Raw genomic sequence first — 23,145 nt, 5'->3', positions numbered from 1 at the left:
CCCCCGCGTGTCCCAAACAAGTTGTGTCACCATGTATTTGCTGAAGGCCTATGGAATGCCCAGGATTGTTCTTCACAAACACCACTGTCTGTGACTGCCTTAACTGAAGTCCCTCTGAGGAGAAACTATTCCCTTAACAGCCCTGGTATGGTTCTGTCACAAGAGGCTGCAGCGATCAAAGGACTGAGAGCCCGAGGGTGGGCTCCAAAAGGTAGAGACACACCCAGCCTGCCAGGGAGGAGCTGGGGCTGCAGCAGGGAGGAGGGGGGAATCTACGCTCAGGACAGCACGGCTGATGCACCTCGAGACAATCTGTCTTCATCTCAGAAGCCCCCAGACGCAGTACCCTGTATTTGTCTCAAGATCACAGGACGACTCCTGCCTTCCATTCCAGTCCATCCCCTGCTCCTAGCACCAAGTCCAAGGCACATGGAGAAGGCACAATAAAGGTCTGAGGAACACTGCAGCCTTGGCCACCAAGGTTGTCCCCTTGCTACCAGTCCACCAACTGTATTTAACAAGCAAATCGGGCCAAAGGAACAAACTGGAAGGGCCCTCAGAGATCTTCCAGGCCATTCCTAGAGCAGGAAAGGCCCTGCCCAAGGATACACACAGAGAAAAAAGCCACTTACCCAAGTGCCTGAAAGGCCGGGATGGACCTGGCCCAGTGCATGGAGAGGAAGAGCAGGCGGGACGCGGACTCGCAGATGTAGTGCACATTGAGGTACTCGGGCATCGGGCTGGGCATCGTGAGCTGCGAGAGAGAGCACACAGCACGGGGGTGACCAAGTGACAGGGGCAGCTCGTCAACACCAGTCTCTGACACTGAAGCCCCCGTGCAGAGCATCCTTGTGAAACATATGTCCTCTGCAGGGGGGCCGGCACTGACTCCCTGTGGGGTCCTGCCCAGTAAACTAGGGTCTGATGGCCCCTAGAATGTGGGAGGACGGGGACCTCCCAGCTTATCCTCACAAAGACATACATCTCAACTCTGCTTCAACTACACTGGTACTTGTTCTAAGGCAATTCCATTTTGAGCCATAGGTTCAAGTCTAACTCAAAGTCGGGGACGGGTCGGCTCCACAGGCTAGCAGGGATTTGGCAGGTGGCCTCAGGGAACAGTGAATGAGAGCTGAGCAGGAGCCCAGATGGCAGGAGGAGGACACACCACCACCAGGATGTCGGGCTGGGTTCCGGGAGCCCCACTGTCTAGAAGAGGCTTGAATGCCTCTGAAGCTGGAATCCCACTGGTGACCTGTGTTCTTGGCACCCTTGGACAACTATGGCAGGGACTCAGTCTTCCTAAGTGATTGGCCAGATCTCTCTAGTGGAGAATACGAGGGGAACTGAAGACTCAATCTGCAGACCTAGAGACCAGGGGCTCAGGGAGGCTGGCAGTGTCCTGGAGAAGTGAGGCCGGGGAGGTGAGTGCAGGGAAGACTGTGGGGACCTGACCCAGTCTTCAAGTATATCTGAGATCTACTTTCTGTGGCTCTAGAGGGCAAGAGGTCAGGCCCAATGGCTGGGAACGCCTGCTGGAACAGACAAAGGGCCTGCCTGAGCCTATGCTGAAGGCAGGTCATCATGGGAAGGCGGACGGCAGAGCAGCCCGCATCAGCCTGTCTTGGCCGTGACAGGTGGCCACGCCTGCTTCAGGGTTACCGGCAGAGCCAAACAGCCAAGTGAGCAAAAGACAGTGAAAATGCTTCATAATGGGAACATTGTTCTGGAACACAAGATCCTGATCAAACACAACCGTATGAAAAATGAGCTCACTTCAAGGTTTCATTTTTTTAACTGAGACCAGCCTGGGCACAGAGCTCCTCTCCCAGCTACACACACTCACCTTAAATGTGACGTGAGTGTCTGAAAGGAGGGGGCCTTCGACCTCAATGATGGGTGTGGACTGGTCTCTGCTGATGACGTGGATGCTCCCTCCTCCACTGCCGTCTATCCCATCCGCCAGGCTTGGAGGTGAGGAGCTGTCTGTGGTGTTAAGTGCTTTAGCTAAGGTGTCGAATGCCCTGCGAGCAAAAACATAGCAAGCAAGTGTTGTGAGTCCACAGCTTCTATGAGGAGAAGAGCTCTAGCTGAGACGTAATTTAAGGAACAACACACTGGGGAAAAGATAATTAACTCTGACATGCTGAGAGGAGGGGCGGCGGCTTCCACATGCTGTCTCCATGGTGCCTTGGGTGCTAAGCTAGATATTTATTTTCACATGTAATTTGTTTTTCACAACTACTCTCCAAGGTAGAATTCTCTCCATCTTACAGATGTGAAAGCTAACTTTTCCAAGAACACCCAACTAGTAAGTGGTAGAACCAGAATTCGACCTAACTCAAATCCCATCCTCTTTCCACTGGATCCAGATTTTAATTTTCTACCAGACCACAAGTGAACATGAGGACTGGTGCACCTGAGTGGCCCTGGCCATGCACCTGCCTGGCCTGGCAAGAGGGGCAGGAGTGGCCGGCCCAATAGGAAAGGAGCAAACCTAGCGGCCCAGCTGCAAAGAGAACACACCCTTGGCAGCGGGAACAGGTGTCTGGACCAGCTGGTGCCATCTAACAGCTCATCTCTGTCTACCCTGATGAATCGATTTAAGCTCTAAACTCAATACTTGGAAAAAAGATACATAAGATAAACAGAAGTGGGAAAGGGGATGCACTACTGATGTTTAGGCACCATAAGCAGTGACCAATACAAGTAACATCTCTCCCCCTGCTTCCACTGAGTTACTCAATTTAGTTTATTATCTGGAATGAAGAGTTTTTAGACTGTTTTATGTCATGTAATAAAATGCATCCACATTCCCATAGTTAAAATTTGAAAGAAGACAGACATGCAGGGGCACTGGGACAATTTTGCAATCCTTGATTAAATACAGGGTGGGTGTCAAAATGCTGCCACCCACCCTCACAACGCCATGCCTGTGTGTATGTCAGGAGGGGCCTCCACCCTCATGGGTTCGTACCGAGTAATCTCACTTGCAGACTGGTCCTCTGGCTGCATTTCTGAAGTGTCACCATTGTTAAGGGATTCACTTAGGTTGGCAAGGGAAGTTACTACATTTGCCAGTGTGCCCAGGGCTCCCTGGCTTGTTTCAGCCTGTTAATCAGAAAATAATAATATTAAAGATGAACACATATACCAGACTCTCAGGGCAATGAAGGTTTAATGTTGCTTTAAAAACAGCTTCTATGGGGGTACGGCTATGATGGGGCAGTGAGAGGAAGAGCTTTTTGGTGATGAAACAGTTCTGTATCTTGATTGTGATGGTAGTTACACAAACCTACGCATGCGATAAAATGACAGAACAAAAACAGATAAGCTGGATGTCACCAAAATTTAAACTTTTGTGCTTCAAAAGACATTATCAAGAAAGTAAAAAGACAATCTCTCTCTCCCCACACACAAAACACAACCCAGAGAATGGGAGGAAATTTTTGTAAATTATACATCTGATAATGGTTTAGTAGCCAGAATATCTAAAGAGCTCTTACAGCTTAATAAGAAAAAGACAAATAAGCTAGTTAAAAATGCAAATAAAAACCACAATGAGATATCACTTTATACCCACTAGGATGGTCACAGTCAAGACAGATAACTACAAGTGTTGACGAGGATGTGGAAAAATTGGAACTCTCATACACTGCTGGAAGGAAAGTAAAATGGTGCAGGTGCTATGGAAAACATTCTTCAAAAGTTTAAACGTAGAGCTGTTATATGACAACAGCAATTCCATTCCTAGGTACATATGTAAGAGAAATTAAAACATATGTGCACAGAAAACCTTGTACACAATGTTCACAGCAGCATTATTCCTAATAGGGAAAAAGTAGAAACAACTCAAATGCTCATCAGCTGACAAATGGATAAATAACACATGATATAGCTATTCAATGGCATATTATTTGGCAACAAAAATGAATAAAGTACTGATACAGGACACAACATGGATGAACCTTGAAAACATTATGATAAGAGAAAGAAGCCAGTCACAAAAGGCTACATATTGTATGATTTCCCCTTATATGAAATGTCCAAAATTGACAAAACCATAGTCAGAAAGTGAGTGGCTGGCAGGGGTCAGGAGTGGGAAGAAGGGGCAGTGACTGCTTAATGGATTCAGGGTTTCTTTTTGGGGTGATGAAAATGCTCTGGAATTAGATAGTGGAATTAGATAGAGGGGATGGTTGTAACAATCTTGTGAATATACTGAAAACCACTGAATTGTACACTAAAAGGGTAAATTTTTTGGTATGGGAATTACATCTCAACTAAAAAAAAAGAAAGCCAAAGATATACTCAAACAAATAAACCAAGATACGTATACAAACATGTCTGCTGTATCTTGATTATAAAAATGAAAAACTAGAATCAGTAGAAAAGATCATAAACAGAGATGTGGTTAATAAATCACAGAACCACCACAGCAGAATATCATGCAGCTGGTGAAAGATGTAGGTCGTCATGATAGATATGTTGAAGGGAAAAAGTTGAAGGGCGAAAAAAAGAAAAAGAACGATACCCACCCCTGTCCCCATATCCTGCCCTGGTCCTGATCCTGTGCTATGGCTCTGCAAGACACGGCCTCCGGGAGAGACTGGGTGAAGGGAGCATGCAGCACTGTGGTATCTTTGTATTTATTCAAAGTAAATGATTTTGAATGTATAATTGTTTCGTAGTAAAAGTTTAAAAATCAGCTTCTGAAAATAGCTACCTTTAAGGGGCTCTGCATATGTTCTATTATTCATGACAAGCTTCTGGGGTGGGTCCTGTCACTTCCACGTCCTGGAGGAGCGGCGGGCAGGGCCTGGCTATGACCTGCAGCTGCTGCCTTCACTACAGCTCACTCACCACCACACAGCTTGGTGCTCCTTCTCCTCGGTGCAGCGACCACAACAACTCCTAGCAGCCAGCGTTTACGCAGTGGGCACTGCATGCTTTACCAAATTAACTTACTCAGGTTTCCCAACACCCCTGCCTGGTGGGCGCTGGGGTGGGGACGGGAAGGCATGGGGTGGCCGGCTCAGTACCAGCCTCTGTGCGGGTGGCACACGGGACAGGGGCTGCGCAACCCCCTGCCATCAGGAGTTCAGGGTGCTCAGGCCTTACTTCCGGGCTTACGGTGTGTCCACCCCACCAGGTGGTCAGTCACTGTCCTGCACGTCTGCCGGGTTAAGGCAATGAGCCAGGCATGATTCATCACCACCGCCCGAGGACAACAGGCTCAAAGCCCAGCCAGGGACCAATGGGTGGAGGGCAGCTGTCCATCGGCTCTCATTTTTGCCTTTCCTTTCCCAGAAGAGGACGTTCCTTAACGTGCCACATGTGCATGACAGCAGATGAGAGGGGAGCCTGCAGGCCCAGATCTGGCTCTGAGGGCAGCAGCAACGCCAGCGCTGTTCTAAGTCGCTCCTTCCAGAGCAGAGACTTTGGGGCTCAGTGGGGCTGCCGCCGCTTCGTCGTTGCTCGAGTTATATCAGGGACAATAAGGTGAGAGAAGCAATGGGCTCCCTTGCCTGGATAAAACCCCCTCTCCTCACGTATCTCCACGGGAGGCAGCCAGCTGTCTCTTTCTTGGGATGACAAACATCTCTGTCCGCAAGTTGGATTCCCTGTAGCTGACCTGCTCTGTCCGGGTTGGAGCTGCCAGAATCCTGGCTGGACTTCTTCCTGCAGGTCATCTAATAAAAAGGAACCAGGGACTCCTGCAAAAGGCCATCTTAGGATAAGGAGCTCTTCCTCAGCCTGCCCGTAGTTTGCCAATGTGCGTCACTAGGGGGGAAAATCTTAGAAGTAAACCACAGAATTTTCACCAAATTGAACTCTAGACCCTGACATGTTAAGTGACCATGACCAGCCAGCTCTGACTGAGTTGCCAAAAAGCCATTGGCATCCCTGAAACGAATCACAGCACGGCTGTATCAGAAGTAAATGGAGATGCAGAAGGCCACGGCCTCAACTTAGTCTGAAGGCCAAGAAGAAGGTGGGTGCACACATTCAGAGAAGCAGCCTGCACTGAGACATAAAAGTGGAGAAGGCATGAGGAGAGAACATCACCTTGGAATCTGTGGCCAGGAGAACCGTACCATCCTCACGTATCAAAGGCTGCTGGATGTTCACAAGCATCCCTGGATCAAGAAGACCTGTTTGTCTATTTAAGACATAAAGAAACCCAGAGTAGCTTCCAACATTTAATGCACAGTGTGATCAGGCTGCGTTTACCTGTCTCGTCTACATCTGCAAGGCTGAGCAATAGAAAAGCTCACTAGACTCAGCCACCGAGTGACTCACCAACCCCCTTCTCTCTACAATGAGATGTGCAGAGCCGAGTCTGCAGCCTGAGACAGGATGACACAGACCGCACATCCCCCCAGGCTTCCACGTCCACTGCTGTGCCAGGAATGCTAACCTGATCTCAGAGTATCACCAGGGCATTCCCAACTCTAGCGCTTGCCATGATACATTTTGGATTTCTTGTTTCCCTCTTTCTGTTCCTTTAAGTTTGATAGATTACATTAAAAAAAAAAACACATATAAATTGACTTGTGGCACCATCTAGACCACACCTGGGTCTTAGGCCTTTTATCTCTACTGCAAAAAAGCCCCATTCCTGAGTGATGGAACAACTGTTTTCCTGCAAGAATGATGCCTGAACTACAGCACATAATCCCAGCACCTGGGAGAGGAGACATTCTGACCCCATCCTAAATCAACCATCCTCAGGCCTGGACAGAGGTGTGACTAGAGTGGCTCCAAAAAGGGTGGGATAAGGCAAGACAAGACTCAAGGCTGTGGCCCTCAGGTGGGGAGCCACATAAGCCCCCTTTCCAAGGAATATCTGTGCTTCCCCTAATCAGCTCCAAAGGCTGATTACAGTGTCGCCCTTTGTCAACACAGGGACTGACCTTGCTCCATCTTTATCTGCCACAAATGTTGGTGTGGCTATCAGAGGACTTCTCAGGTCCTTCCGGATATAGATTTTCTCCGTTGAAGCAGCACAATTGCTTGGTTTCTCCCGCTGCACATCAAAGGGCTTCCGTTCACTCTGCACAGCTTAAATCACAACAGAAATACCCATGTTTAAAAACCACATCCTTCACGGGAGAGGTAGGAGTCCTCTTGACTAAGCCCACTGCTGTCGGGATAAGCTCGGTGCTAGACACACCTGGCTCAACTTCCACAGTGGATTTCGCAGCCAAAGGAGAGAAAGGCTCAAAGCCAAAGTGTTGTCAAATCTAAAGGAGCTCAAGATGGCGGGTGCCATGGCCAAGAAAGGACCGAGTGGCGTTTGTGTGGGTATCATTCTGTCACTTCCTGCTGCTCACAGGACTCTCTCCAGGAGGAGAAACACCCCCTCAGGTGGGCCCTTAACAGAGAGCTGCCCATGCCCCACGTGGAAAAGGAAGCATCCTAATGCCCAACTCGAGCTGGACAGCTTCTGCTAACTGTCAGTGGGGCTCCATTTTACGTGACACCAGTGACCTCTTCCTTCAGCATCTGGTACAAGAGCAAGAACACATGCCAGAAACAAATGAAGAAAACAGACCTTTGCAGAAGAAAAGAGGACCCCAGACACATCATGTAAGGAAGGCAAGGGTGCTATTTCATGGATGGGGACCTGTGGCTCAGAGGCCACATGACTTCCCAAGGCCTCCCGGCTCCTGGGGGCAGGGCTGGAGCTGACGTGGTATCAGCTTTACCCCAAAGCCTGTGTTCATCCCACTCCACATGCTGCCTCCCAAATTATCTGGACTAGGTTCCCACTGTGGAAACCAACCAATCCTAGTGGTATCAGCGCCGCATCACTGAGCTGACCCTGAAGGTGAACCAAAATGAAGCCTCAGCAGATACTGTTAAGAGTATTTTAAGGCCAGGCATGGAAACCTCACTTTTGCCCTCCTTATTAACTCACGTGGTTTTTTAATAGTTACTCACATTCCATCTTCATGCCCATCTCTAAGCATTTTTTCAGCCGGCAAAACTGACAGCGGTTCCGGTGGTGTTTATTGATGATGCAGTCTTGATTGCTCCGGCAGCTGTAGGTCAAATTTTTCCTTACGCTCCTTTTGAAGAAACCTTTGCAGCCTTCACAACTGACAGCCCCATAGTGACGGCCTGAAAGAGAAAGGTAAGTCTATCGGGGACTGGTGTGCAGGGTCAGATGCCAGCAGCCATGGGCCAACCACAGGCCTGAGTGCTAAGCATGGCACCCAGGGCCTTCACATTTTTCTACCATCTTTAAAGTAGCCCTGTGAGGTCATGATGGACAAATGGAAGCTCAGACAGGTTATGTGGCCGCTGGTAAATGGCATGACCTCGGTGCTCCGAGTGCACAGCAGGAGCTCGCGGATGATGGCTGGGCTGCATCATCCGTTGTACTCACCGGGCCCGGCTCTGCAGACCTGCCTGGTGAAGGCCCTCAGCTCCCCTGTCCCGTCAAGAGTGTCAAAGAGCAAACACAAGCTTGTGTTTTGTTAGCCCAAAGAGTCTCATCCTGCATTTACTCCCTCTGTGTGCGTCACGTCCTGGGCCCCAGACTGACCCGGGGTGGGGGGCGTGACTGTGTGAGCCCAGGCCAAAGGAAGGCCGCCAGTTCTTTTTTCTAAGCTTGTTTACTTTGGGGGTCTCTAAGTTCTAATTCCCTCCCACATTAAAAAGAGCTGTACGTGAGTTTACTCTTCCTCACGTTCCCAGCTGGGACTGTCCTCGCGTATGCTCTCCTGGTTTGGTCTCATGTAACCCAGGGTCACAACTACACTGCAGGGTCAGGGTTCACAGGGTCACTGTGGACGGCGGCTGCAGAGCAACCCATGGCCCTAAGCCCTAAGCTTTGGCACGTGGAGCCGTTCTCCAACTCTGCACTTAGAGGGTCTCAATTGTGTGCCTTTAAGAAGAGTCATGCTGAAATGACTCTATGGACATCATTCTTCCTTGCTTGCAGTGGATTTCCTTGGGCTCTCTAGGCCTTAGAGTGATCTCTAATATCTGGAGGCAATGGCACTGCAAGCCTGTCATGAGCTTTACGCGCAGAAGGGTAAGCCAAGCAGATTCTGTGGCCTCTGCTATGCACATGCTTCATTCACTTGTTCGAAAGTCTGCAGAATGTCTCTCCTTGCTGAGCAACAAGATGCGGATATAGAGATGAAGGGGTCAGACACGGTTCCTGCTCTAAAAAAAAGAGCACATTCTGGAGGGGAAGACAGGCCTGTAAGGAAGCAACTAGAAAAGAACACATCCAGTGCCCAGAGATCTGAACAAAAGGGTGATGAGGACAGAGGCAGCGCTGGCCCCTGCCTGCTGGGGCAGATGAGGGCTTCAGAGAAGGGGCGAGAGCACAGCACCTGAGGCATCAGCGGGCGGGGCTGGAGCTTCTGGCCTTCAGCTGGTGCTTGCCTGGGGTTGTCTTCCTCTTAAGAGGCTTGGCTCAGCACTTTTTTCTTTTTTTTAAAACCAGGACCACAAAGTATCCAAAGTTCCTACGAATGTAGTGACCACAGAATAAAGCAGAACCAAGTGGTCATCTCAGAACTCAGGTCAGTGTCCCTAGCATCACTTACCCTCTGTGGCTCCCACTGTTAGCAGGCTGAAGTCTGAGCTTTGGGGCCAGACATCTTCTTTAGTCTCCTTGTACCCACCTCCTAACCATGGAAGCCCAGGAGTGCTTCCCCAGAGACATGGTGGGTATGGATGTTAAACTCTCCAGGCCCTGGTCCCGCCAGCTGGAACACTAAACTCTCCAGGCCCTGGTCCCGCCAGCTGGAACACTAAACTCTCCAGGCCCTGGTCCCGCCAGCTGGAACACCCTTCTGCTTTACCTGACAGCACACACTCAACCATCAAGGTCACCAATGTGACTTCAGGCCTTTCCTGACCCTGGGACTCCAGCCAGAATCGCATGCCCCCTCCTATTTATCACACTGGGTTACAGTGGGGGCATGACAGAGGCAGCTACAGTTAGGACAAGGGAGGGAGAGACAACAAACACATCTTGTGAAACAGCAAAGAACTGAGCCGATATTAACCAGACTAATGAAATGATTGCTCTTTTTTTTTGGGGGGGGGGCAGGTGCGTGGCATGTGGGATCTTGGCTCCCCGACCAGGGATTAAACCCTCACCCCCTGCAGTGGAAGTGCGGAGTCTTAACTACTGGACCACCAGGGAAGTCCCAATTTCTTTCTTACTAGTACAAAAATAATTGACACCCAACCAAGATTTACAAATCACAGAAATAATTTCTTGATTTTTCCTTTTGATGCTTATAATCTGACAAACTGATTTGCTTATTTACATCACCACCCCAATAAGAAGAGTGGAGTTCATGTTTTGAAACCTACACCCCCCCCCCCCCGCCCCAGATTTGGTGCATGATGTTGGCCCCTGATGTGCACCCAGCATGGCCTTCGGTTACTCACCTGAGGCTTTGTCGCCACACACCACACAGTACTCTACCACCTGGGGCCGCTGGACGTCGGCCTTCCCCAGAAGACGCTCCACAGAAGCAGAGTCCGTGACGATCTAAGAAGAATCAGGAAATAAGCAGAGTGCTGATGAAAAACCAGAGCACTAAGCAAAGTCATGTTGAACTGTGAATTCCTAATCTCAGGTTTCTAAGAACTCTGGGCAGAACTGGGAAAATGCCATGTGACAACTGAATATGCCACCAGGAATGGCGTGGCCGCTCATCTGGACCAAGCCCCTTGAGCGGTGGTGGGTGGCGGTGGGCTTGTCCAGAGTCGGACACTGGTTTTCAGGGACCTACCCTCCTATCTGGCCACCCCAACCACCTAGGAGTAGGGGCCGTGTGGGGACTCACAGGCGGATGCTCCAACATGAAGATACTCGAGGTCTTTTTGGTTGCTTCTCTATTCTCATGAAACAGCTTGAAAGTACACAGAGAGGCTTACTTGGCAGAGAAGTAATTAAGCTTTACTGACTAAATAACTAGCTCTCTCGTGAGGCAGCTGGCAGTGGAGGGACTAGGATAGGTGGCCTCTGAAACCTGCTATTTCTCCTTCATTTGTAGGTGACTTTCTAGGTGACCCACAGTGCTGCTCATCTGAAGAGTAATGTAACTGGTTTCAACATGAAAAAGTGAAAAATAGCTGTTATTAAATCATGTACTAACAATAAGCCTTAAAATGATTTATGTACAGTGAGAATATATACAGACATCATTATGTGCAATGACCTCTTATAAGACATGCAAGAGAATCACCAGCCATCCTTTCAAAAACAAGGAGTCGAAGCAAGCAGGGAGGAACTCTGATTCCAGATGATCAGAATGTACACTAGGAAGTATTTACTAATGGCATTATGAGGTGTCTCAAAAGTACAGCTCTGGAAGCTGAACATATTGGTGTTCTGAACCCAGCTGCAGCGGAAGGAAAAAAACCCTTTCCTTCCTGAATTTTCTCCATAGTAGAAATCTCCCTGCAAAACACATGGATTCTTAGCAGCATTATTCACAGTAAAGGTCGAAGCAACCCAAGTGTCCACTGACAGATGAATGGAAAAACCAAGCGTGGTCTATACATACACTGGAATATTATTCAGCCTTTAAAATGAAGGAAATTCTGACACATAAGACAAAACACAGATGAACCTTGAGGACATTGTGCTCAGTGAAATTAGCCAGTCACAAAAGGACAGATATTACAGGATTTGACTTATGTGAGGTCCCTAGAGTAGTCAGACCCATAGGAAGTGGAATAGTGGTAGCCAGGGGCTGAGGGGTGGGGAACGGGAGTTGTTCAGTGGGGACAGAGTTTCAATTTGGGAAGATGAAGAGTTCTGGGGATGGGTGGTGGTGATGGCTACACAACAGTGTGCATGTCCTTAATGCCCCTCAACTGGACACCTAAAAACTATTAAGATAGTAAATTTTACATGTTACCACAAATTTTTAAAAAACTTAAAAACCAGAACCAAACAAGACCATGGATTGCACCCTGACCTGGACTAAACATGCTCCATGCTTGGCCACCATGGGACATTGGCCTTGAGTCCCTGCTTCTCTGAGTGTTGGACTTGGAAGTTCAATGCTTCCCAATAACCCTGCTCTTCTTCCAGCCCTTGCTCTCCTCCTTCCCGTACCTGCCCCAACCCCATCCCGCCTGCCAGAGCGGGGAGAACCAGGGCAGAACGGAGGGGCCCACAGGCAGCAGTTCACAGGAACAAGATCAGAATAAAGAGCCGGGCTAGTCCGAGGTAAGAGAACAAGTCGGTCCTCATCTGACTGTGGTCAGCCCTTGGTGGTGCCCCTAAAGCATCACAGGCCAAGGGCTGGCACCACGTGGCCTTGGTTGAGAACCATTCTCCAGTGGCTCATGCCAACTGCTCAGGTGAGTCTCCTGTGGGACCGCTGATTTGCCGGCTCAAATTCCATCCATCTGAGCACTGCAGTGGCTGCCTTCTGGGCCTCGCCACTCATTTGCTGGTTTTTTACTTTAGCCGAGGCAGCAACCCACCATGTTTGCAGGTCCCCAAAGGACCCACTAGAGATGGATTTGGCCTCCACAGTGGAGGTAAGAGTCAAGAACAAGTGCAGTAGCAGAAGTGCTGAAACAAACACCTGTCAACAGGTCTTACTTGGATCCTGCCAGGGACGAGGTTGTCCGAGGTGGTGAATATGAGCTGCTTGGCACTGGAGGTCTCCGGGGAAGCCAGGATCACCTTCCCAGTTCCAGCTCCATCTGGGCTGGTCAGGATGAACTGCTGCTTGGGGGATCCGGAGGCGTCCACTGCGGTGACTATCTGGATCTTCTGTCCTGTCTGCTGGTCTGTCACGATCTACAAGACACAACACGGAGGCTGCTCTCACGGAGCATGTGCAGTGGCTGCCAACGCCGGCCCGGAGTCAGTGCTGGTCCAGGACAGTTTCACCAGTGCCGGTGAAATGGGAAAGAGAAAACAACAGGGAGCTTTTCAGAAACTGGTTTTCATACAGCTAATTTTATTCGAGGATGATATCATCCCTCCTACTTTTAGAATTAAAATGCCCTTTGGAAGTGGAGGGAAGGGAAACTGTATGAAGGTGGTCAGCTTGAAGGTGTCCGGAGAGTAAATCCTTAGAGTTCTCATCACAAGGAAAAAAACACTTTTTTCCTTTTTCTTTTTTCTACATGTATATGAGATGGTGAATGTTAACTAAACTTGTGGCAATCACTTTACCATATATGTAAATCAAGTTATTATGTTCTATACATGAAACTTAGGTGCTGCATATCAATTACAGTTCAATAAACCTGGACAAAGAAAGGCCCTTTCTGTTATGAAATGAAGACAGTAATAAATAGTAGATGATAGGTTTAACTAAAAAAACAAGAAAAAAAATTCTTGTCCTAGGCATAATAAGAAATGTGGGCAACCCTAACTTTGTTTTTTTTTGGGCCATGCTGCACAGCATGCGGGATCTTAGTACCCCGACCAGGGACCGAATCCAGGCCCGCTGCAGTGGAAGCGTGGAGCCCTAACCACTGAACCGCCAGGGAATTCCCTACCCTAACTTTTTGAAACCCCAAAACCTGAGAATGGCTGCTTTAAAGGGCTATTTCTGAAGGGAAGGTCCTATAAATAATTCTGCCTTGCAGTGACAGAATGCAGGGAGTCCGTTGCTGACACACATCCAACTTCTCCCACCTCTTGACTCTGAGGTCTCTAAGCATAGAGATAACACCTGTTTCAGGGCTGCATCCCCAGGGCCAGCACAGGGCCTGGCACATGGAGAGAAGATGTGAATAAAAGACTGTGGAAGCCCTGGAGGCAGTGGGCGCTGACTCCGGAGAAGCCCTGAGCCTCATTTCTCCAGGGACGGCCACCAGTCATGAGCCCCACTGCCATAGCTCACCTCTTCCCTGCATCCCTGCCTAAGTGCATCAGTCACAATTAAGATAGCTGCTACGTTAGAGCAACTTCTCTTATTCCTGCTCGTGAAGTTCTTTGAAGCTGTTCTAGCCCGTTCCTGTCTCTCTTCCAGGCCAAGTGCCCAACTTGGAGCATGGGGCCACCTTTTCCCTGAGGACCCCCAGCAGGCCCTCACTGCAGACAGGACTCTTGCGGTGCGTGCGCTGGGCCTTGGGAAGGGGAGACATACTGTGTCTCTGGTTGTACCCCAGCTCCCTACAGCACATTTATGGACAACATATCTGGAATCTGCGCCACCTCTTGATAGAACTGCTTTGGGTCATGGCATCCCAAGGTTCAGACAGCAAACTCACACAGAGTCCTACAGCTTTGCCAACAGTCCAATACGGAAAATCCAACAATGCTGGTAGGTTCAAAAGAAAATGACACAAGCAAGGAAAGAGTCAATTACTTAACACGTGTTTACTGGGCACCCACTAGGTGACCAGCACTATTCTCGGTACTAGAGATGGAAGTGTGAACACGGCGGGGAGCTCGCCTGCTAGAGGAAAGACGGACTGTGCACCCTGACATGAAGAGGCAGGAAGGAAACACAGAGGAAACAAAAAAGCAGGATAATGGACAGAACAAAATATGGGGAAGGAGGCAGGGGGGCAGCTTCAAGAGCAAAGACCTCTCTGAGGGAGTGACGGTGGACAAAGACCCAAATGAGGCAAGAGAGGAAGCCGTGCAGAGCTGTGACAGAGTGGGTTGCAGGCTGAGGGCCCAGTGAATGCAAGACCAGAGAGCCACAGGCTGGACACGAGTCCCAGCACATCATCGCTTCCAAGTGAATGGCCAAAAGACCTTTAAGGGGATTCCCTGGTGGCGCAGTGGTTAAGAACCTGCCTGCCAATGCAGGGGACACAGGTTCAAGCCCTGGTTCAGGAAGATCCCACATGCCACAGAGCAACTAAGCCCGTGCGCCACAACTACTGAGCCTGCGCACCACAACTACTGAAGCCTGTGTGCCTAGAGCCTGTGCTCCGCAACAGGAGAAGCCACCACAATGAGAAGCCTGCACACCGCAACGAAGAGTAGCCCCCGCTCACCGCAACAAGAGAAAGCCTGTGCGCAGCAAAGAAGACCCAGCCATAAATAAATAAATTAAATTAAAAAAAAAAAGATAGGACTGCCGAAAAGAAATAGAGTAATCAACCATTATAGTTGGAGTTATCATCACTCTTCTGTAAGCAACTGACAGATCAAGCAGGCAGAAAATCAATAAGGATATAGTTGACCTGAGGAGCACTAGCAACCCCCTTGATATAACTGACATGTGTAAACTCATCCATCTAGCAACAGCAGAATATACATTCTTCTCAAGCCTGCATGGAACATTCACTAAGACAGACCACATTCTGGGCCACAAATATATGTATCAAACACACATATATATATCAAAATATATAGCTGAGTGTGTAAGGAAATGGGCATTCTCATACCAGGCTGGTGGGAGTATAAGTTGGTGGAACCTCTTTGTAAGGCAGTCTGGCAACTACTGTCAAAACTACACATAAGGGACTTCCCTGGTGGCGCAGTGGTTCTGAGTCCACATGCCAATGCAGGGGACACGGGTTTGACCCTCTTCTGGGAAGATCCCACATGCCGTGGAGCAGCTGAGCCCGTGCGTCACAACTACTGAGCCTGCGCTCTAGAGCCCGTGAGCCACAACTACTGAGCTGGCGCGCCTAGAGCCCGTGCTCCACAACAACAGGCCACCGCGATGAGAGGCCCGCACACCGCGGTGAGGAGTGGCCCCTGCTCGCTGAGGCTAGAGGGGAGCCCGTGCAGCAACGAGAAGACCCAATGCAGCCAAATCTAACTAAATAAATAAAAGATAACATTCCTTCTTAAAAAAAAAACCAAACAAAACAAACAAACTACACATGACACACCCTTCCAGCAATCCTACTTTGAGGAACGGATCCTACAGAAATACTCTCACATGTCTTAAATTAAGCAGGTAAAATGTTATTTATTGCAGCATCCAAAAAATGGGATATCAAACTGCCACTCAAGAGAAAGAGGCAGCTTATTTGTACCACAGGGAAATACCTCCAAAAGAGAGTGAAGTCCAGAGCAGTGTGGGCAGAATGTCGACAGGAGTGTAAAAATATGCTGTATTGTTTACATGTATGCTTGCAGGTGTAGATGCACAGCCCATCTCTGAAAGAATGAATATGCAATATGGTAACAGTGGCTTTTCTTGGGAGAGACGTGAGTGACTCCATGAAGAGGGAGGGAGGGAGACTCGTCTTTTACTCTGTATGGTGTGACTTTGTTACAGTGTGCAACTACTACCCAGTCAGCACGTACAAACAGACAACTCCTACGAGTACCTGAGAGGGGCCACTAGAATATCAGAGCAAGAAAGGAAATATCAGATGGTTGCGGATGGAGAAAGGACAGAGAACAGGTACTGGCTGCTCAAGAAGGGTGTGCAGAAATAAAGAGCTGGTGGAAGAGAGACCTAGGGAAGGAGGATGCTACAAGAGCCCAAGATGCAGTCCCCTGGGGAATGTAGTAAGGATTTCAAACTTTTAAAAAACATATAAACAGCAGAAGTCTTTTCTAGTAACATGTGAAACCTCAAAAAATAAAGTAGATAAAAAAGCACTGTATTATATAAATGTATTTTATAAGCTCAAATTTAAACATTTCCTTCAAACAATAAGTATAATTATGCTCTCCTGAAAACATAAATGTGAAATGGGGAGTGTGGAGGAATAGCTCTGGAAAACCTTAAAATCCACGGAGATGGCAAAAGAAGGTTTAAGCCAAGATCTGCCCCAAAGGGAATGAACACAGATTACAAGTGAGTGCACCAGTGACCTCCAGCATGTCAAATTTGGTATGTGACATGTTCAAGTGTATTTTTCTTTTAATCTACTTTAATTGCTTTGAAAGCTGGACTAAAAAATGAAATTTGAACATAATGTTTGTGTAATCTGGGAAACAGTAAAGAACACAGTTTGAAAACCACTGGCCTAAAAAGACTACATATGATGAAAACCCATGAAATTTACTGAGAAGCTAGATTTTGTGATGGCATGGCTCCGACTAAGCTTCATTTTCAGACAAGCAGGTGTTCTCCTACAGCTTTTCTTATCTCCATCTCCTTCCTCCCATAGTTTCTGCCCTAGACCTCTGTACCCCAAAAAACAACAGCTCTCAACCCCAGTCACAAGGCTACCTCTCCTGCTCTGAGGACCACCACCCTTCGCACTTGGCCCCAAAGCCCTTTTGCAGCCATTAGGATGACATTATACTGATGAACACAAGTCCATCATCAGATCAGCCCTCTGCTGGTCTGCACAACTAGATATGTTGGGCTTGTGTTGACTGACACCTTAATTTTTGCTTTCATTATTTATTTATTTATTTATTTAATTTTATTTTAAGAGACGGGGTCTCGCTATGTTGCCCAGGCTGGAGTGCAGTGGCTATTCACAGGCGCGATCCCACTACTGATCAGCACGGGAGTTTTGACCTGCTCCGTTTCCGACCTGGGCCGGTTCACTCCTCCTTACGCAACCTGGTGGTCCCCCGCTCCCAGGAGGTCACCATATTGATGCCGAACTTAGTGCGGACACCCGATCGGCATAGCGCACTACAGCCCAGAACTCCTAGGCTCAAGCGATCCTCCTGCCTCAGCCTCCCGAGTAGCTGGGACTACAGGCGCGAGCCACCACGCCCGGCTTTGCTATCATTATTAAAAACAAAAATAAATCCTGGAATGGGAAAAATAGTTATAAAGGATTTAACTGGGAAAACTGATGAAATTTTAGAATATGGACTATGGACTAGATAATGGCATGTTTCAATATTAAATTTACTGATTTTGATAACTGTATTGTAATTATGTAAGAGAAAATACATGCTGAAGTATCCAGGGCAAAGAGGCATGATGTCTCCACTTTATTCTCAAATGATTCAGAAAAAACACATTATACATACATCCAGAATGTTACAGCAAACAACTGGTGAATCTGTGTAAAGGGGACACAGGATTTATGTGTATTATTTTCCTTAAGTTTGAACTTATATGAAAATAAAACATTAAAAAATTATATAACACAGATGCTAACATTTATTGACATCTACTTCCTACAGCTTTATAGGCAGTATCTCTTAATCCTTTTACAATCCTATAAAACAGGTACTATTACTGCTGTCACTTTACAATTATAGATGTTACAGAAACGTTTCCCAGGGTCACAGTGCTGAGTGGAAGCAAGATTTGACCCTAAAATCTGTTCCATTCAGAGCCAAAGCTCCTAAATATTGCATAGCTTGCCATCCTTACTGAATAATCTTTCCCTCCCAACCTTATCACACAAGCCACTATTTGAGTTCAGAGCACTGTTATTCATTAAAATATCAGAAAATGTATTCTTTCCCCACACCTCAGGGGATCAGAGATCCATTACTGAAGTCAGGACTAGAAATGAAAACTTCATCAAAGCCACAGCACCAACATCAAGAACCCAGAAACCAACCTATGACCTATAACTTTCCTTCAAAAAAACCAAACCTTGAAAAACAGTCAGTTCTGTTGCACCGAGGTAGGTCTCTTTTTTTTTATTTTTTATTTTTGCCCCACAGCACAGCATGCGGGATCTTAGTTCCCCAACCAAGGATCAAACTCGTGTCCCCTGCAGTGGAAGCATGGAGTCTTAACCACTGGACCGCCAGGGGAGTCCCAAGGTATGTCTAATTTTATTGACAGTACACAATGAAAAGATTTTCAACTATACTTACTTTACATAAAACTCCTGCTAATGGGTTATCTTCCCTAAAGAAACTGAAAGCTCAACGCCAAAGATCTATTCTACAAGACTGCTGCTCAAGAATCTTACTGCATTCTAGCCAGGACAGTGGTGGAACCATGGGCCAAGCACCAGGACATGGGAACAGCCCCACTGTACGGAACGGGATGCCTGAATACCCCTCGGGAAAACAGAAAGATCCTTCTTATACCAATACAGAGGGCTGTATACCCTCTCTTGAAACACAAACTAGCTACCGATGGAGTTTTCTGGAAGAACTTTCTATGTTCTCATCTGCCCTCAGATGGTTGTGAAACCATAATATAACATCCATGGTTAAACGTACAAAGTTAGTTCCTAGTTAGTTAGAGTTGGGAGAGTTATGTAGGCAGGATCCTAACACCTGCTACATAAAACTATAAAGGACTCATTTTCAAGTCACAATCAGCAAATAAGAACAAAGCAAAAGAGAAAAAAATAACTTAGTTATATAAAGTTTCTAATTCTGAGGAATAGTAAAATCTCATTAACGTTGGACCAATTACTTCTGAATTTCTAGACACTCAGATATGTGTTTCCTACTTGGTGTGAAGAAAAGAAGTGTATGAACTTCGTTATTTATGATAAAATATTATGTAATACGGACATGATGGAAATATAATTTTTATCAACTCATTTCACTTTACTTATTAGAACTCTTCTATGCTTAGTTTATAATAATCCATAAAATCACTTTTAAGAATGGGTGAACACTATGGAAGTCATCTACTTATTACAGCATACTACTCACTTAATACTGAGTTTTAAAATAAAGAAACTGTAAATGAAAGCAATCCTTTACTTATTCACTCAAATACCTGTCCACCTGCTATTCTCTCAAACTTACGTTACATAACTAGAGTTTTCTCTGCCGTTCATTTCCGTGCATGTGTTTTGGTTTGGCCTTTTGAGATAACTATGAATCTCTTCTTTTTTTTTTACATCTTTATTGGAGTATAATGGTGTGTTAGTTTCTGCTTTATAACAAAGTGAATCAGTTATACATATACATATGTTCCCAAATCTCTTCCCTCTTGCGTCTCCCTCCCTCCTACCCTCCCTATCCCACCCCTCTAGGTGGTCACAAAGCACCGAGCTGATCTCCCTGTGCTAGGCGGCTGCTTCCCACTAGCTATCTATTTTACATTTGGTAGTGTATATGAATCTTTAATGTATGTGTTTCATCAATAATTTTCCCTTCTTCTTGCTTGTTGATCATGATACATGTACCTTCTTTTTGTTCAGTGGGAAAGAGGCAGGTTCAGAGCCCTGGGAAGACTAAACCTCCCATAAGTGAATATCATCAATTAGTTAACAACAATACTAGCAATAATAGTTATTATAGATAATTACTACATACCGAATGTTATTATGTGCCAAGCACCGTTTCAAGCATTTTACAAGCAATAGTCACTGATTCTTCCTAATAACCTTATGAGATAAGTACTACTATTATGTACATTTTCTAAATGGAAACAGTGAGACATTAGAAAAGCTATAAAATGGGGCACTGGATTTGACTTCAAGTGGAGGTCCACACTCTTAACGACTAAGACATACTACCTCTCAATTTTGAAGCACATAAGTAATAAATGGTACTTCATTCCAATAGTTTGAAGTGACAGTTCAGACTTTTAGATTGAAAGTAAGTCAGCTTAGTAAATGTAAAATCTTTCTTCTTTTATCTTTTAAAAAATAAGTGAGATTGTACTATACTTGATGCCTAAGAAGCACGGCTCCTTAGTGAAACCCTTAGGCAGGTTTGTTTTCAGAAACGATTCAGGGAAGGCAGGTCTGCCCTCAGGCAGGTGGCTGGAACCAAGTGGGACTGGTGCAGGTACCTGAATGCGCTGAGGTGAGGCTACCGCAGAATCAGTGGAGATTATCTGGATGCGCGGGGAGGGGCTGGTCATCCCTGGAGATTCCGGCCGAGAAGTCTGTGTACGTGGTACCTGTGGGTGAGAAGAGGGCTGCATCACAAGGGGGCTTAGAAAGATGCCCAGTGGTGGTTTGAGGACCATGCCTCTTGCTTTCACTGTAGCTTTTTGAGTGATAAAATTGTATAGTTTTCGATGACAAAGGAATCAATGAGATATTTCCACAGAATGATCCTAAGAAACAGCTACAATAGCTGTTTCTAATGTTGAAAATGCAAGAAAAAAATGAAAGGTATTTTCAGGTCTGCTCTGCACAGCATCAATAAAATAAAAAGCTACCAAAATAACTTCTTAGAGATCATCTTTGAATTTTTTTCACTGTCTCTTAAGGCCAGCTATAAAGCACTCCTTTAAGATGACAGGTTCCAGAAGACAGGCTCTCACAATGCTGTTGAGGATGGCAAACAACCAGAATTACACTGGAAACTACTGGGATTAATACTTGTGAAAGAGTCTGGCAACCTCCCATCCTCACTGGGATGAAATCGGAAAAAGCTCATCAATAACACAAGGTCAATACCCACTAAAGTCAAGGTTCAAGGTTCTGAATGGTCACTTGGGCACCTGAAGTGAGCAGATATTATTTTTCCTTGAATAAAAGTATATCATGAACCAATGCTTTTCAAACTTCAAAAAAACAAAAAACAAAAAAAGGAAAAAGAAGAAGAGGAGGAGGAGGAGGAAGCAACACTTCCCAATTCATTCTATGAGGCCAGGATTACCTGATACCAAAACCAGACAGACATCACAAGAAAACTACAGATCAATATTCCTTATGAATATAGATGCAACAATCTGTAACAAAACCCTAGCAAAATGAATCCAGAAGCATATAAAGAATCATACACTATGACTAAGTGGGATTTATCCCAGGAATGCAAGGTTGGTTCAGCATATGAATCAAACAATATAACACACCCAAGAACAGAGGACAAAAGCCAAATGATCATCTCAACGTACAGAGGAAGCATTTGACAAAATTCAACACTCTTTCATGATAAAAACACTCACGAAAATAAGAACAGAAGTACTAGGCTTCCCCGGTGGCGCAGTGGTTAAGAATCCGCCTGCCAATGCAGGGGACAGGGGTTCGAGCCCTGGTCTGGGAAGATCCCACATGCTGAGGAGCAACTAAGCCTGTGCACCACAACTACTGAGCCTGCACACCACAACTACTGAAGCCCGCGTGCCTAGAGCCTGTGCTCTGCAACAAGAGGAGCCACTGAAATGAGAAGCCTGTGCACTGCAACGAAGAGTAGCCCCTGCTCACTGCAACTAGAGAAAGCCTGCTTGCAGCAGCAAAGACCCAATGCAACCAAAAATAAAATAAAGTACATATTTAAAAAAAGAATAGAAGTACTGATATTCCATCAATCTGATAACGAGTATCTATAAAATACAGCTAACATAATACTTAGTGATGGAAGACTGAAAGCTTTCTCCTAAGATCAGCAACAAGACAAAGATGTCTGCTTTCACCATGTCTACTTGACACTGTACTGGAAGTTCTAGACAGGGCAATTAGGAAAGAAAAAGAAACAAAAGCAGCCAGATTTGGAAAGAAGAAAAACTATCTTTTTTTGCAGATGATACGATCTTGCACACAGAAAATCTGAAAGAATCCACAGAAAAACTATTAGCGCTAGTAAATGAGTTTCAAGGTTGCAGAATACAAGATCAACATATAAAAATAAGTTATCTTTCTATAAGTTAGCAAAGAGCAATCAGAAAATAAAATTAAAGGAACAATCCCACTGACCATAGCATCAAACACAAGAAAATAGTTAGGAATAAATTTAACAAAAGTGTAGTATTTGTATACTGAAAACTACAAAACACTGTTGAAAGAAATTAAAGAAGACCTAGATGACATCTGTGTTCATTCATCAGAAGATTTAATATTGTTAAGATGACAATATTACACAAATTGATCAACAGATTTAATATAGTTGCTATCAAAATTCTAGCTGTCTACATTGCATAAATTGACAAGCTCATCCTAAAACTCATGGAAATGCAAGGGACCCAGAATAGCCAAACAATCTTGAAAAAGAACAAAGTTGGAGGACTCACACTTCTTGGCTTCAAAACTTATTATAAAGCTACAGTAATCAAAACTGTTGGCAATGGCATAAAAACAGACACAATGACCAACAAAAAAGAACAAAGAGCCCAGAAATAAACCCTCCCATATGTGGTCAGATGATTTTTGACAAAAGTGGCGTGCCAATTCAATGGGGAAAGAACAGTATTTTCAACAAATGGTAATGGAACAACTGGACACAACATAGAAGAATGAAACTGGACCCCTCCCTCCTACTATATGGAAAACAATTAACTCAAGAGAGAGAATTCCGGGAAGATGGTGGAGTAGGAAGCACCAGGAATCTCTTTCCCTACCTAGACCACAATTGCACTAGTGGAATCTGTCTGATGTAACTATTTTGGAACTCAGGAGTCTACTGGAGGCTTGCAATTTCCA

At 46.1% G+C, this 23,145-nt stretch overlaps 1 protein-coding gene across 1 annotated transcript in view; it reads right to left on the bottom strand.

The window, feature by feature from the left end:
- NR2C2 (nuclear receptor subfamily 2 group C member 2) overlaps positions 1–20,675 on the bottom strand; it is a 29,000-nt gene extending 8,325 nt beyond the window's left edge. The window contains exons 1-9 of the mRNA XM_082847195.1: positions 20,568–20,675; positions 12,602–12,802; positions 10,426–10,528; positions 7,948–8,127; positions 6,918–7,065; positions 6,070–6,163; positions 2,978–3,111; positions 1,847–2,024; positions 633–754 (exon numbers count right to left, since the gene is read on the bottom strand). Coding sequence (XP_082703321.1) covers positions 633–754; positions 1,847–2,024; positions 2,978–3,111; positions 6,070–6,163; positions 6,918–7,065; positions 7,948–8,127; positions 10,426–10,528; positions 12,602–12,802; positions 20,568–20,639 — 1,232 coding nt within the window. The 5' untranslated portion in view covers positions 20,640–20,675. The remainder of the gene's footprint in view (positions 1–632; positions 755–1,846; positions 2,025–2,977; positions 3,112–6,069; positions 6,164–6,917; positions 7,066–7,947; positions 8,128–10,425; positions 10,529–12,601; positions 12,803–20,567) is intronic.
- Between the last annotated feature and the right edge of the window lie 2,470 nt (positions 20,676–23,145).

Source organism: Leucopleurus acutus, assembly GCF_964270905.1.
Source record: "Leucopleurus acutus genome assembly, chromosome: 10".
Classification (NCBI taxonomy): Eukaryota; Metazoa; Chordata; class Mammalia; order Artiodactyla; family Delphinidae; genus Leucopleurus; species Leucopleurus acutus.
This window is presented reverse-complemented; position numbering and strand designations above follow the sequence as displayed.